General features: G+C 38.8%; 1 protein-coding gene across 1 annotated transcript; it reads left to right on the top strand.

The window, feature by feature from the left end:
- Positions 1–2,021: 2,021 nt before the first annotated feature.
- LOC148868646 (Nop53 protein) lies at positions 2,022–9,496 on the top strand. The gene is made up of 12 exons (XM_088971367.1): positions 2,022–2,574; positions 5,364–5,539; positions 5,631–5,679; positions 5,769–5,794; positions 6,077–6,157; positions 6,239–6,349; positions 7,076–7,164; positions 7,472–7,591; positions 7,673–7,795; positions 8,365–8,431; positions 8,563–8,642; positions 9,079–9,496. The coding sequence occupies exons 1-12, from the start codon at positions 2,409–2,411 to the stop codon at positions 9,080–9,082; spliced, it is 1,092 nt and encodes a 363-aa protein (XP_088827493.1). The 5' UTR covers positions 2,022–2,408; the 3' UTR covers positions 9,083–9,496.
- The last annotated feature ends 2,150 nt before the right edge of the window (positions 9,497–11,646 follow it).

Below are 11,646 nucleotides of genomic sequence, written 5' to 3'. Positions count from 1 at the left end.
TCAGTTCGGCGAAGTGTATCCCGAGCTGTTAGAAGGTGGGTCAGCTCGGTGAAGTCTATCCCGAGCTGTTACAAGGTGGGTCAGTTCGGCGAAGTGTATCCCGAGCTGTTACAAGGTGGGTCAATTCGGCGAAGTATATCACGAGCTGTTACAAGGTGGGTTAGTTCAGCGGTGTGTCCCCTTGCTCCCGCCTAGGCTTGGCCCCTTTTTCCGAGCTGTCGTTTCTGCCACGTGTCATATAATGAAGAGGTCGGGTCAAATCTTCCTTCATCAGGACGCAATACCGTATTCATGATTAGATATGAAGAACCCTATAGCGCTTTAAGAGAGGGAAAGGTAGAGGAACGAAGAAAATTTGGAAGAGGGTTGCAGAGTGGGATTTGGCTCCAGGTCTACTTGGCTCCTGAGGGGCTCGCATGTGAGATTTAACTCCAGGTCTAAGTGTCTGGGACTACTCGGCTGCAGGTCCACTGAAGATAAGACGACGATCAACCTCCCTGTTCTGCTCCGCCGACAAGGCATCATTCAGAAAACTTTCTTTGGTCGTTGAAGTTTTCAGTCCTCCCCCTCCCCCTCTGGTCTCTCTCTCCCATAATCGAAATGGTGGTAGAAAAATGATGTCCAAGCCACCCTCCCGTCATTTTAAAACCTCCATCGGGCTCAAACAAAACGACAATCCCAAAACGTTTCGGTTGTGCTGTGGAGGTTCTCTTCGTCGAACTGGCAGCGTCGTCATCAGGTGTTTCCACCGACTTTGGGAGGCATCCGATGAGTACCCACTCGTCGAAAGATCTTGGTGACACAGCAACGGGAAGTGCAAACGATCCTTGAGGGAAGAAACACAGTGGAGGGTTGTTCCTCGTGAAGGTTTTTCAGAAGACCGATTGCGGTGGTTGAAGCTGCAGTATTCATGCATGTTGAAGAAGCTGAAAGACTGTATTACTTGGTAGTGAAGGACCTTACTTCACTGTCCCTTCCACCATCATGGAAACTTATTTGACCGTCCCTGTCAGATGGCCCTTAATGGAACCACTAGAGAGTTCTCTTCACTGCTAAGTGGAGGTCGTCAGATCAGAGTCGGCCATGTTTTCTTCCCCCATCTCTCGATCCCTGTTTTGTTCCCCCACCAGAAACCGACGTATCTGCATGCCTGTACCTTCCAAGCAACACCCACTAATAGAAATTGTCTTGGTAAAACCAAATCCGATCTATAGAAGTGTTCACTTGAGACTACTGAGAGGAAAAAAGATGAGGCAGAATACATTATGAGAAATATCTTCTACTGCGACGGCAACGGCTTTCTAACGTGAAACATTTCTTGCAAGGTGGGGGTTCCTCTGATATTGAATGCCGTTGCAACAACACTGATGAGAAGAGGAAGAACGAGAGAAGAGAGATTCAAAATACTTCATTTTAAACTCTACAACGAAGTGATTAGTAAGGCAGAGAGAATGAAGTTGAGCCTACGGATGTCAGGCTCTTTCCATGACAGACTGTTCATCGGTTGGGTTCCTTCTGGGATGACAACCAGAACTCAGATCTGAGTATTTCTCAGATCTCAGATCTGGGTTCCTTCTGGGATTTGGGCTTGCCGAATCTGAGAGATATTAGTGGCGATGGCGGTGGAGAAACAGAAAGTGGATCGGTTATAGAGTAGTTCATTGTAGCTGCTGCCGGGGAGAGGGATGGTGAATAAGAAGGGAAAGAGATGAAGGGCAAAATTAAGTTTTGAAAAAAAATCATACATCACGTGGTGTCACGTGTGTATGAATTTCGACGGATATTAACTGCGGAATTAGTCAATTGTTAGGAAACTTAAAAGATACCATAAGAACAGCTAAACTGTAGGGGTACTGGCAAGAAAGCTGAAATGAAAAAAAATGAAAACTAATAAATTTTTTTACCTTTTTCTCTTTAAAATTACAAAAATGCTATTTTTAATAGATTTATTCATGAACCGGATAACTTAACAGATCGGTTCGGCCCGACCCGCCCCGACCCCCGGACGAGCTTGCGCATAGATTTAAAAACCCTAGCCGACTAACACTGTCCTTTTCCCTCTTTTCGTCTATCTTCTCTTCTCACTGTCACTCAATAACCGGCGCGAACCCAGGCAGCCAGCCACCGTTCTCAGTCTCAGAGGCGACGGTCGCCGACGAGCTCAGACACCGGTCGTCTATCTCCGGCGGTGAATCCTATCTCTCGTCACCCGTTATCTCTCTATCGGCTCTCTCACAGTTCTCATTCTCACTCGCACTTCGCATATTCTCTGGAATCAGCGAACTCAAGCACCGGCGCCAGCCGCGCCACCAGTGAACTCAGTCGCCCCACTCTCTGGCGGTGTGTCAAAGACCAGAGCCCGCCTAGTCTCTGGTGCCGGGGGTTTGGAGAAGAAGAGAGAGAGAGAGATGGGGAAGGCGAAGAGCTCTCGCAAGGGTAAGAAGGCATGGAGGATTAACATACCCACAGACGACATCGAAGAGTTCTTTGAAAAATCAACCAAAGACGCTCTCAGTGGAGGATCCTTAACCGCCGTTTCGAGCGAATCCCTATACTACGTCGACAAAAGCAGCGGTAACTCCGTTTTTCTTTTTTAACTCCGAATCTTAGGGTTTCTGTATGCCCATTTGTTTCGATTCGGCTTTTGAAGCTACGGTTTTTGCAATTTTGTGGTTTGTTGATTCCACTCTCCGCCGAACATGAATACCTGGATAGAATTCTTTTTACTACGTTAAACTTATGTGAGACTAATAAATAGCTAAATATATGCTTTCGTCAAAGCGGGATGGGTGTTTTGAATTAATTTCGTTTTCAGCTTCACATGCTCGCATTGGTTCATGGAAAATGTTAGAAATTTAAATAAATTGTGAATAGTTTGTTAGAGAGTCCATTAATGACATTTTTCAATGAGATTCTAGCAGTTGCATCAGAGAAGCTTTTAGGCCTTAAACTAAAAGGTATGTTTTTTGTGATTGTTTTCTGTGAGTATCATGAAGCTACCTTGTTGCTTCTCTTATCCATGTGTTCCGGTGAGGTTCTCCACTGGATTGCTATATCATTTGTTTAGTGAAACTTTTTCCAGGGTTCACTTTTGCCTTAAAATGCAATATTGTTCAAATTTTAGAATAACTCAAAAGATTTGTAAAGCTCCATCAAGATCAAGATTCTGTTGGAATTGGTTGAACACATGAAACATTGAAACGTTTGGAGGTAAAAGACTCAAAATCAAAATGAAGTATCAATATTAAAGTTATTGACATTTCATCAGAACTAAATTCCCAAGCATGTCAAGAAAGACCAATTTTTCTATTTATTTTTTGGGAAAATTTCTTAAACTACCTTAGCGTTCAGGAAATTGATTAACTATACCCTTACTGTTTCAGTATTGTCTTAAAGTGGCCCTACGGTTTCAAAGAATTGTCGCCATCGTTAAATTGTAACAGAAAAAAATAAAATGGCAAAATTTCCCTCCACTGTTTCTCAAAATTTCAAAATAAAACCCAACTCCTTCCATGCCAGTCTTTCTGATGGCATGGAAATTTATTCAAGGATTTTAGCAAGAAACTGTGAGAAAAAAAACTTGAATTTACGAGTGGATGCATCTGATGACGTTCATGGAGGTATTGCGGCCCATGTGGTATGAGCAATCTCTGGTCGTCGCCGTACAAGCAGTGTTTGTCTATCCTACTTTCTGGGTTACAATTCCATTCCGTTCAAACCAATTGCCTGTTATCAGCCTTAGGCCCCAGAACAGGGTCAACCTCATTTCTCTTCTTCTGAATTTCAGTTCTTTCCGGTACACCCTTTAAACCCAAGCCAGTATTGCTTTCGTTCTTCTGCAACTCATTGCCAGACACAGAATCTGGTTTAATCTCATCTTCCCTATTCCCTCTACCACGGCCCAAGATCGGATCAAACTCATTTTTTGGAGAATACCCACCTCTCCAATTAAGACCCTTCTCCAAATAAAATCCAGCATTGTCATTATTCTCATTCGGGTCACTCTCATAGGCACTGATGGTCATTTCTCTGGAGAAGTGTTGAACCCAGTCCTCTTGACCCAAGATTTCATCTCCCTTGGGTTGTGATCAGGTCTTGGAATGAATGGTCCAATCCTGGTTTTCGACCTGTCCTTCTGCATATCCATCCTTCACCTGTACCTCTGAACTCAAACTATACTCCATTGAAGCTTTTCCTCTGTCTCTTTTTCCCCAAAGATAAACAAAACATATAACAAAATGGACTTGTCACCAAAATGACAGAAGAAGCTCACCAAGTCATCAGTTGGTTGAAGATGTGCTTCTCAGCTTGTCTGTGAAAAAGGGAACGAAGGAGTAGAATATCAGAAATGGAAAAAGGGTAAAGTTTGATCTAGAAGGAACAGATTACAAATATTATAGTTCTGAAACAGGATTTGAGTGGAGAACATCATTTTCTTAGCCTCTGAAATAGGAGTGATGTGAGAGTGAGTGGGAGTGAGAATGAGAGTGAGGTATGTTTTCTTTGCATCTCTGGTTTGGTGTATGCTTGCCAGTTACCATCAGCTGGAGTTTCAAGGTTATTTAAGTTACAAGAATGCCATTGGAAGCCCGTTGGAAACCATTCTCCTGGAAGATTACTACTGCTGTTGTTGTACCTGAGTTTGAACTCACATCCTTTCTTACATTTCAAGTTTTTGGAGACTTGTTAGTTGGACAGTTTTAAAACTCACTGCTTGACACAGTAACTCGGACGAGTATCTGGTTGTCGTCGTACAAGGTCAGCTTCCTTTTGCTTCTGAACATGTGCCGGTGTTGTTCCTGTCAAAGAAGAGAAAGTTGAAGAGAAGGAATAGGGGAAGTGGAGAGAAGAGGGATGGAGGGTAGTATTGGGTTTTAAAAATATTTATACGTCATGTGATGTCACATGTGTACGGATTTTGACGGAACATTAATGGACGTTAACGACAGGGGTAGAGCTAGTCAATTGTCAGAAACAGTAGGGGTACTTTAAGACAAAGTCAAACAGCAGGGGTAGAGTTAGTTAATTAGCTAAATGTTAGGGGTAGTTTAAGAAATTGGCCCTTATTTTTTCCGCATTGTGAATAAAAAAGTGTTGTTTTGATTCCAAATGTTCACATAAGTTGCCAGGATGTTCCTACTATACTTGATAGTTCTGTTTTTTTTTTTTTTTTTTTTTTTTGCACAGGCTTAGATTATCTTATCCTTCTTTTTTTCATCTCTGTATTTTCTTATTCATCTGCATGCATGTATATGTGATTTTGTGCATGTGTGCACCATCCTTATTTTACTTTTTCATGAGATCATCCATATTAAATATCTTAGTCAGAGAAACTGATTGATACTTGCCTGATCTCTATTCAGATATTTCAGTGAAGCGGAAAATTGAGAAACACTGGCAGAAGGTACTTCGATGTGAGAGTTTGTTTGAAAGGAATCCCTTTGTTCAACCTGTCCCATCTTCAACACTGAAGAAGTGTAAGAAGAAATTCAAAGAAGTTCTAAAACCAAAAATAGCTGAGAACCAAGATGTCCCTAAGGTGAAAGAGAATGGCTTAATCCAAAGTGTTTTTATAGCTCTGGAGTACGACTTTTTATTAGATTTTTACTGTTTATGTTGACATCTCACAGGATAAGCAGAATTTGAACTCTAGCATGATTGACGTATGGGATAATAAAGGTCCTTCTCTGATCATTTTACCACTTTCATCTTTTCAATGGTCATACACCTATAAATAACAGTACCCTGCATTATCTGGTCTCTTGCAGATGAAGACAATGCCAAGATAAAAAAGGTGACTGCTACAAATCATTTCTCAATTCATAAGCCTACCAACAAAAGAATGATAAAAGAAGAAGCAATATTACAGTTATCTTTTCTCAAAAGATAGAAAAGAAAAAGCAATACTATGATCCAGTGGTTCAATGGAAAAATTGACTGTATCTGTTGTGCTCCTTTCTTCCATTGAGTCTAAAATACGTACTACTTGCTATCTTAAACAGTTCTAAACAATTCTATGGTTTCTACTCATTTATTTGTAGACCTCATCTGATGATTCTCCGGTTGATGCTTACAGAAATCTAAGCCCACTCTTATTCCAGCAGTAGAAGTTGAGCCACCTGGATGCTCATTTAATCCTTCATTTGAAGCTCATCAGGTATCTTTTCAATCTGTTGCATTTTCTTTGTGCCTACATATTACTGTGGATTCTTACTTCTTTATCTGTTTGGGAGTGTAGGATTCATTGGCCTATGCTGTTGCAGACGAAATGCAAAAAATCTTCCGGAATGAGCTGGGACCACAGCCAGTTCCACTAACTGTTCCTGGTGAAGTTGTGGATGAAGAAAATGTGAGTTTTTTCTTCAAATAGTTCCATCCAAATAATGGTGCTTTGAAAAAAAATTTGAGGAACTTGAATTCTCTTCGTGTATGTGTGCTTCCTAATGCTTACATGCATACATTTCATATGCGGTGGTAAGGTAGGGGTAATAGATCTCTGGCTTCCTAATGTTCTAGATATGTTGGTTAGCTTTTGCTTGATAGATAACACTTATAACACTAGCATTGTGAAAATTTTCTAGTGTGCACCCAAACTTCTAAAGCTAACTTCTACGTGCAAATTTTATGGTTAAGTCTATAAGTTGAAGAAAAATCTGAAAATTGAATTTGATTGCAGGCTAATATTCATCGGCATCATGGTAACCATATATGTAGTATGTTTATATGTAAAATATATAGAATATTGAGCCATAGTGGATGATTGTGCATAGAAACTGAGGTAACATAGGAAGAGTAACACCTACATCTTTACAAATGTAATTCACGGACAATAGCTTCATAGCATATACTGTAGGTTCTAACTGCTAGGCCATGCATGGTTACTTGCTCTTTCTAAGTTGGATAAATTATGCATAGATAAATGCTTTCCTAGGTTAAAGTCTAGATAAGATGGCCCATATATATTGAGTTTAATTGTGTTTTTGAATGGTTATGCCCAGCTTCCTATATAGATTGTTTCTTTGACATTCACTACAAGCTTTGAATTACTTGAGCATGGCTTCACTCTTTCTCCCAGATGTACTTTCTTGATGCTGATGCTGGAACTGATGATGAGTTGGAAGAGGATAATTCTGGTGAAAATGACAATTCAACACCTGAAAAAAGGTATTTTTATTTGTTCTTTTTTTCTTCTCATTACTGATCAAAATAATTCTTATCTTTTCTCATTCATTTTTTCTGGTTTTCAAAAAGTTCTTTCTAGCTGTATTATATCGCCTTCATTCAGAAGTAGTAAAGAAATGGATTTGTTTTTTATTGGTGTTGGGGCTTTCCTTTTTTGTCCAATCCATGGTTATGTACCTGTTCACCCATGATTTATAAAACAAAGTCAATAGTCTCTTGATGTTACCTGTGATTGGGATAGTTCTAAATGATAACTATTAAGTTTTATTTTCATTTTGTCATGCTTCAGGCCTTTAAAAACAAAGAGGGTGACACGGGTGGAACTAAACAAGAGAGCTAGGCATAAGCAGAAGTTGAAGGAAGAAGCTGAAGCAAAGAAGATAGAGGAACTTTCCAAGGAGATCGACAGGTAAATCAATTTTCATGCTTGCAGATACATTGCTCTGGGTTAACATACATCCTTTCTCTTACTTGGTTATCATGGTGACAGCTTACCAGATATAATTAAAGAAATCACTGAAGAGGATGAAGAGAAGGAGAAAAGACATCTCAGGCGCATTACAGCTAAACAAGAAAGACTGAAGTCAGCTCCACCATGCTTGGGGAAGCACAAGTATGGATTCTTATAATTCCCAATCTTTATTTTTGTTGACCGGTTAAAATTTTGCAATATTCAATTTTTTTTGAGTGTGTTTTTGCAATCTTCATTGAGCCAAATATTTTTTTGTTTTTGTCTGGTTTCTGGTCAAGAGTATAGTAACAAATTGGCTCACATGATGAGGCTGCATAGTTCCATGGTTGCTTCTGTATTAAATGACTTCGAGATTACACATCTTGAGATTTAAGTTAATAACAGAGTTGGACTTGAAAAGCTGTCAAACTTGCTAGTTAGTAGTTGCTTGCTTAACAACTTTGCTGTTTTGAAATGGGCCATTGATCATTATCTTGATGACAATGACCATCTAACAAGGTCATTGATATAAAAAATGACCGCTCAATAGGGATCTATTTGACCTGAAAAGGATTCCATGAACCACGTTATCTCCACTGTCTTAATGCAGGCAGGTCCTTATTTATCATTTGTATCAACTTTGACATCTTATGGAGACACTCTATACCCATTTTGATGTAATCATATATCCTGGTACATCTGACATAAACAGTTTCAATTATTTGCTTCAGATTTGAGCCTGCTCCTCTTCAAGTTCTGTTATCTGATGAAATATCTGGATCTCTGCGTAAGCTGAAGGTTCTTCTCTCAACTTAATTGTGTCGGCTCTGTATGGATGTGGTTCACAGTGAATGTGAATGATTCCTATAAGATTGCCCCGGCTTACATTGCTTGTTATGTTGGTTTTCTTTTTATGTGTGCATGTGAAGGGTTGTTGCACTCTTGCAAGGGATCGGTTCAAAAGCCTTGAAAAACGAGGGTTAATTGTCCCAACAGCTAAGCGCAAACGGTTGGTCATACAATTCTTGTTTACCCTTTACTTTTGAACTTGATGTGAGCATTCATTGCTTCCTAATCTCAAACCACATTAATAGGGCATTTTACTTATCTTGAATGGTAATTTTTGTAGGGCCTCCACATGTTACTAGGTGCTTATTTATTTTTTGTCTTCCGATTGACTTGAATGATTTGCCTTAAATTCAAACATCCAATTTTGAAGTCAGATGAGAGTAGTCCTGAAAAGTAGAAAATTAGGGCGGGGGGAACCCTTAGACTGGGTAGTTGAATTTTGAAATTTGGAAATGGATGCATTTATCTATCGCATAGTTTGGATATGGCTTGGATGATGATGTTGCATTTATGTGGCTTCTTGAAAAAAAAGAATGCATTTCCCAAGGTTGTCTCTTATCTGACAAATGACTTGGATTACTTTGCATGGAAAACAGGTAATAATTATTTCTCTGTAGAGCGACGGTACTTTGTACTAGAGAAAGCAACTATTCAAATGGAGATTCCTGACTGGGTGTCCAAGGGAACAACTAGCCCCGCAGGGTTCTCTAGGTTACAAGTTGAATTATATTTAGCCCCGCAGGGTTCTCTAGGTTACAAGTTGAATTATATTTGTTTGTTATTTTGACATCCGCTCCACCCTTCTTGCTGTTCTATTTTCCGGTCCTGTATTATTATTATTTTTTTCTTTCCCTATTACCCCATTTTATGCCAAGGTAGCAAAATCGATTTTTGGAATAGGATGGATTATACTGTTGTCGTTACAGGAATTTCTCATTTGATTAATGGAATCTGTGGAATACCAGAATATGAACGGAAGGCATTCCTCATGAATTAGTCTGAGTTTGGACATCACATCAGCTCTCACATAAGCATGAGTTTCCTTTACCGAGTCTGAGTTTGGTTTTGGTTCATAACAAAGTAACAAACCACTTTGTGTCGTTAATACTTGTACTAGAGTCCGCGCTAGCAGATTCTTCCCACTCTTGCATTGCAATTTCAGGAGACTACCCTACTTTATTATTATTGTTACTTTTCTCTCGGTTTATGCTGACCAAGTAATGGAATTAAGGCATGCTAGGCAATCAAGTCTTTTTACCTAGAATATATTTTGGCCCCTGTGGCCCTGGTGCACAGAAAGCCAGCCAATACATTATATGGATTGGTTTTTTGGTAAGAACATTTTATGGATTTGATGTGGTTGTTTTTACCTGTTAAAACCGTTGAAGTAGATAAAAGATGGTGCAAGTGCATGTGGTTAACCATTTTTCTCTACCTGGCTTGTATCAATTTTTGCCCGCAAATCACACTAGCCTTGACCCTTGGGTTGAGTTGGCGGAACTGGATGCCAGACTCTCAGAATGATGATGGTACCGTAAGAGAAGCTTTCTACTATCAGTCCAGCGCGATTTCTAGAATTTGGATTGGAGTCTTTATTCGACTGTGCTATTATCAAAATTTGATTCGTCTTTACTAGAATTCCAATCAAACACCGGACTCATTTGAGATTTTGAATATTGAATACCTTATTCAAAGTCAAATTATAATTATTAAAATGTTATACGTTTTTAGAAAGCTGAACAGAATTCTTTAAGTTGGGAATAAAATGACTTGAATTCATGTTTGCATGCATGTGTTGTGTCCTCTTTGGAATGGTGGGGCTGGGTTTTACACATTCCGTTCCTGACCTTGAATGCATATACCCTGCTCCGTACTTGAGCAGGGCTGGAAATCCCAGCCCTATCTCAGTCCTCGCTGGGAACCTGGGGGATCCTTCAATTTGCCCCCATCCTGCTTCCCTGACAGGTATTTCCCCAAAACCCGCCCCAACCCCGGTCAATACCTAAAATAACCATCCCTAACCTCATCTTAATTCTTGAAGGATTTTTACCTTTCTTTTTAACTGGTAGCTTATTAGACATAAATTAAAAGCTAATTTAGAAGTTGAATCTAATTTTTTTTTTTTGTATGAATGTCATTTAATGTCTGTTTGGTTTGAAGGAAAAGGTAGGGAAAGGAATGGAAAGGTAGGGAAATCTATACAAGATTTGTAAAGATTTCCCTATCTTTCCTTTCCTTTCCTTTCATTTCCTTAGTTTTTTTCTTCAAACCAAACATAGCCTTAGTAACAAAGGCAACATGTATAGGTATATAATGTAATGGGAGATTTAAACCCATGAACCGTAAAGTTAAAACAGTTGATCTAGTTTTAATAGTAAAATATTTATTAATTTTATATATAAAAGTCTATATACATAAATGATGAATGCCAATCTTACGATGATTTTGAAAAGGCAACATGCCTTAAGGAATATAAGATAAGACGAGAATTAGTCTTTTTATCTAATTAGAATTCTGCTACGATTCCAATGAGGCATAATACAGAAAACTGATAACCAATCAATTTTATCACTGTTCACTTATGGTATTTTTTGCCTAATTTTGAAGAACATGATCCGCCATTGATTGGGTCGGGTCCAACTGAGAGGATTCATACACAGGTTATATTGGTTTGATAAAAAAAATAAGAGAAACATGGGTGGAGGAAAATTTTAGAGTTCAACTAAAGTGCATTTATTAATATTGGTTGTAAATAAAATCTAGATCTAAACCAATTCTGTTAAAGTTTCCTTACTTTTCATAGATTTGCATTCCACAAAATGTATTTCATATTTAATAAATTATATTTATCATCACATTCAACCAATCATCTGTTTTGATGCACCATGCAGCATGCGTATATAAATTTCACTAAATTGATACCAAAATTTGGGAAATCCCTCAAGAATTTACTTGCCTTCAGCTGTATATTTTTGCTCTAATTTTCAACCTATCAGACCAAACATAGCTTACATAGGTGTTTCTTATCTTCCAATTGTATATGCCTATATGATATGTGACACAATCTACCAAAAAATTACAGAAAAAGTATGGACATGCTCAATGCAGATTTTTAAGTCTCATCCACTGTAGAGCTATAAACATTCAAAATATCAACAGTCCAT

Source organism: Nelumbo lutea, chromosome 2 (genome assembly GCF_056320005.1).
Source record: "Nelumbo lutea isolate HS-2025 chromosome 2, American lotus-T2T, whole genome shotgun sequence".
Taxonomy (NCBI): Eukaryota; Viridiplantae; Streptophyta; class Magnoliopsida; order Proteales; family Nelumbonaceae; genus Nelumbo; species Nelumbo lutea.
This window is presented reverse-complemented; position numbering and strand designations above follow the sequence as displayed.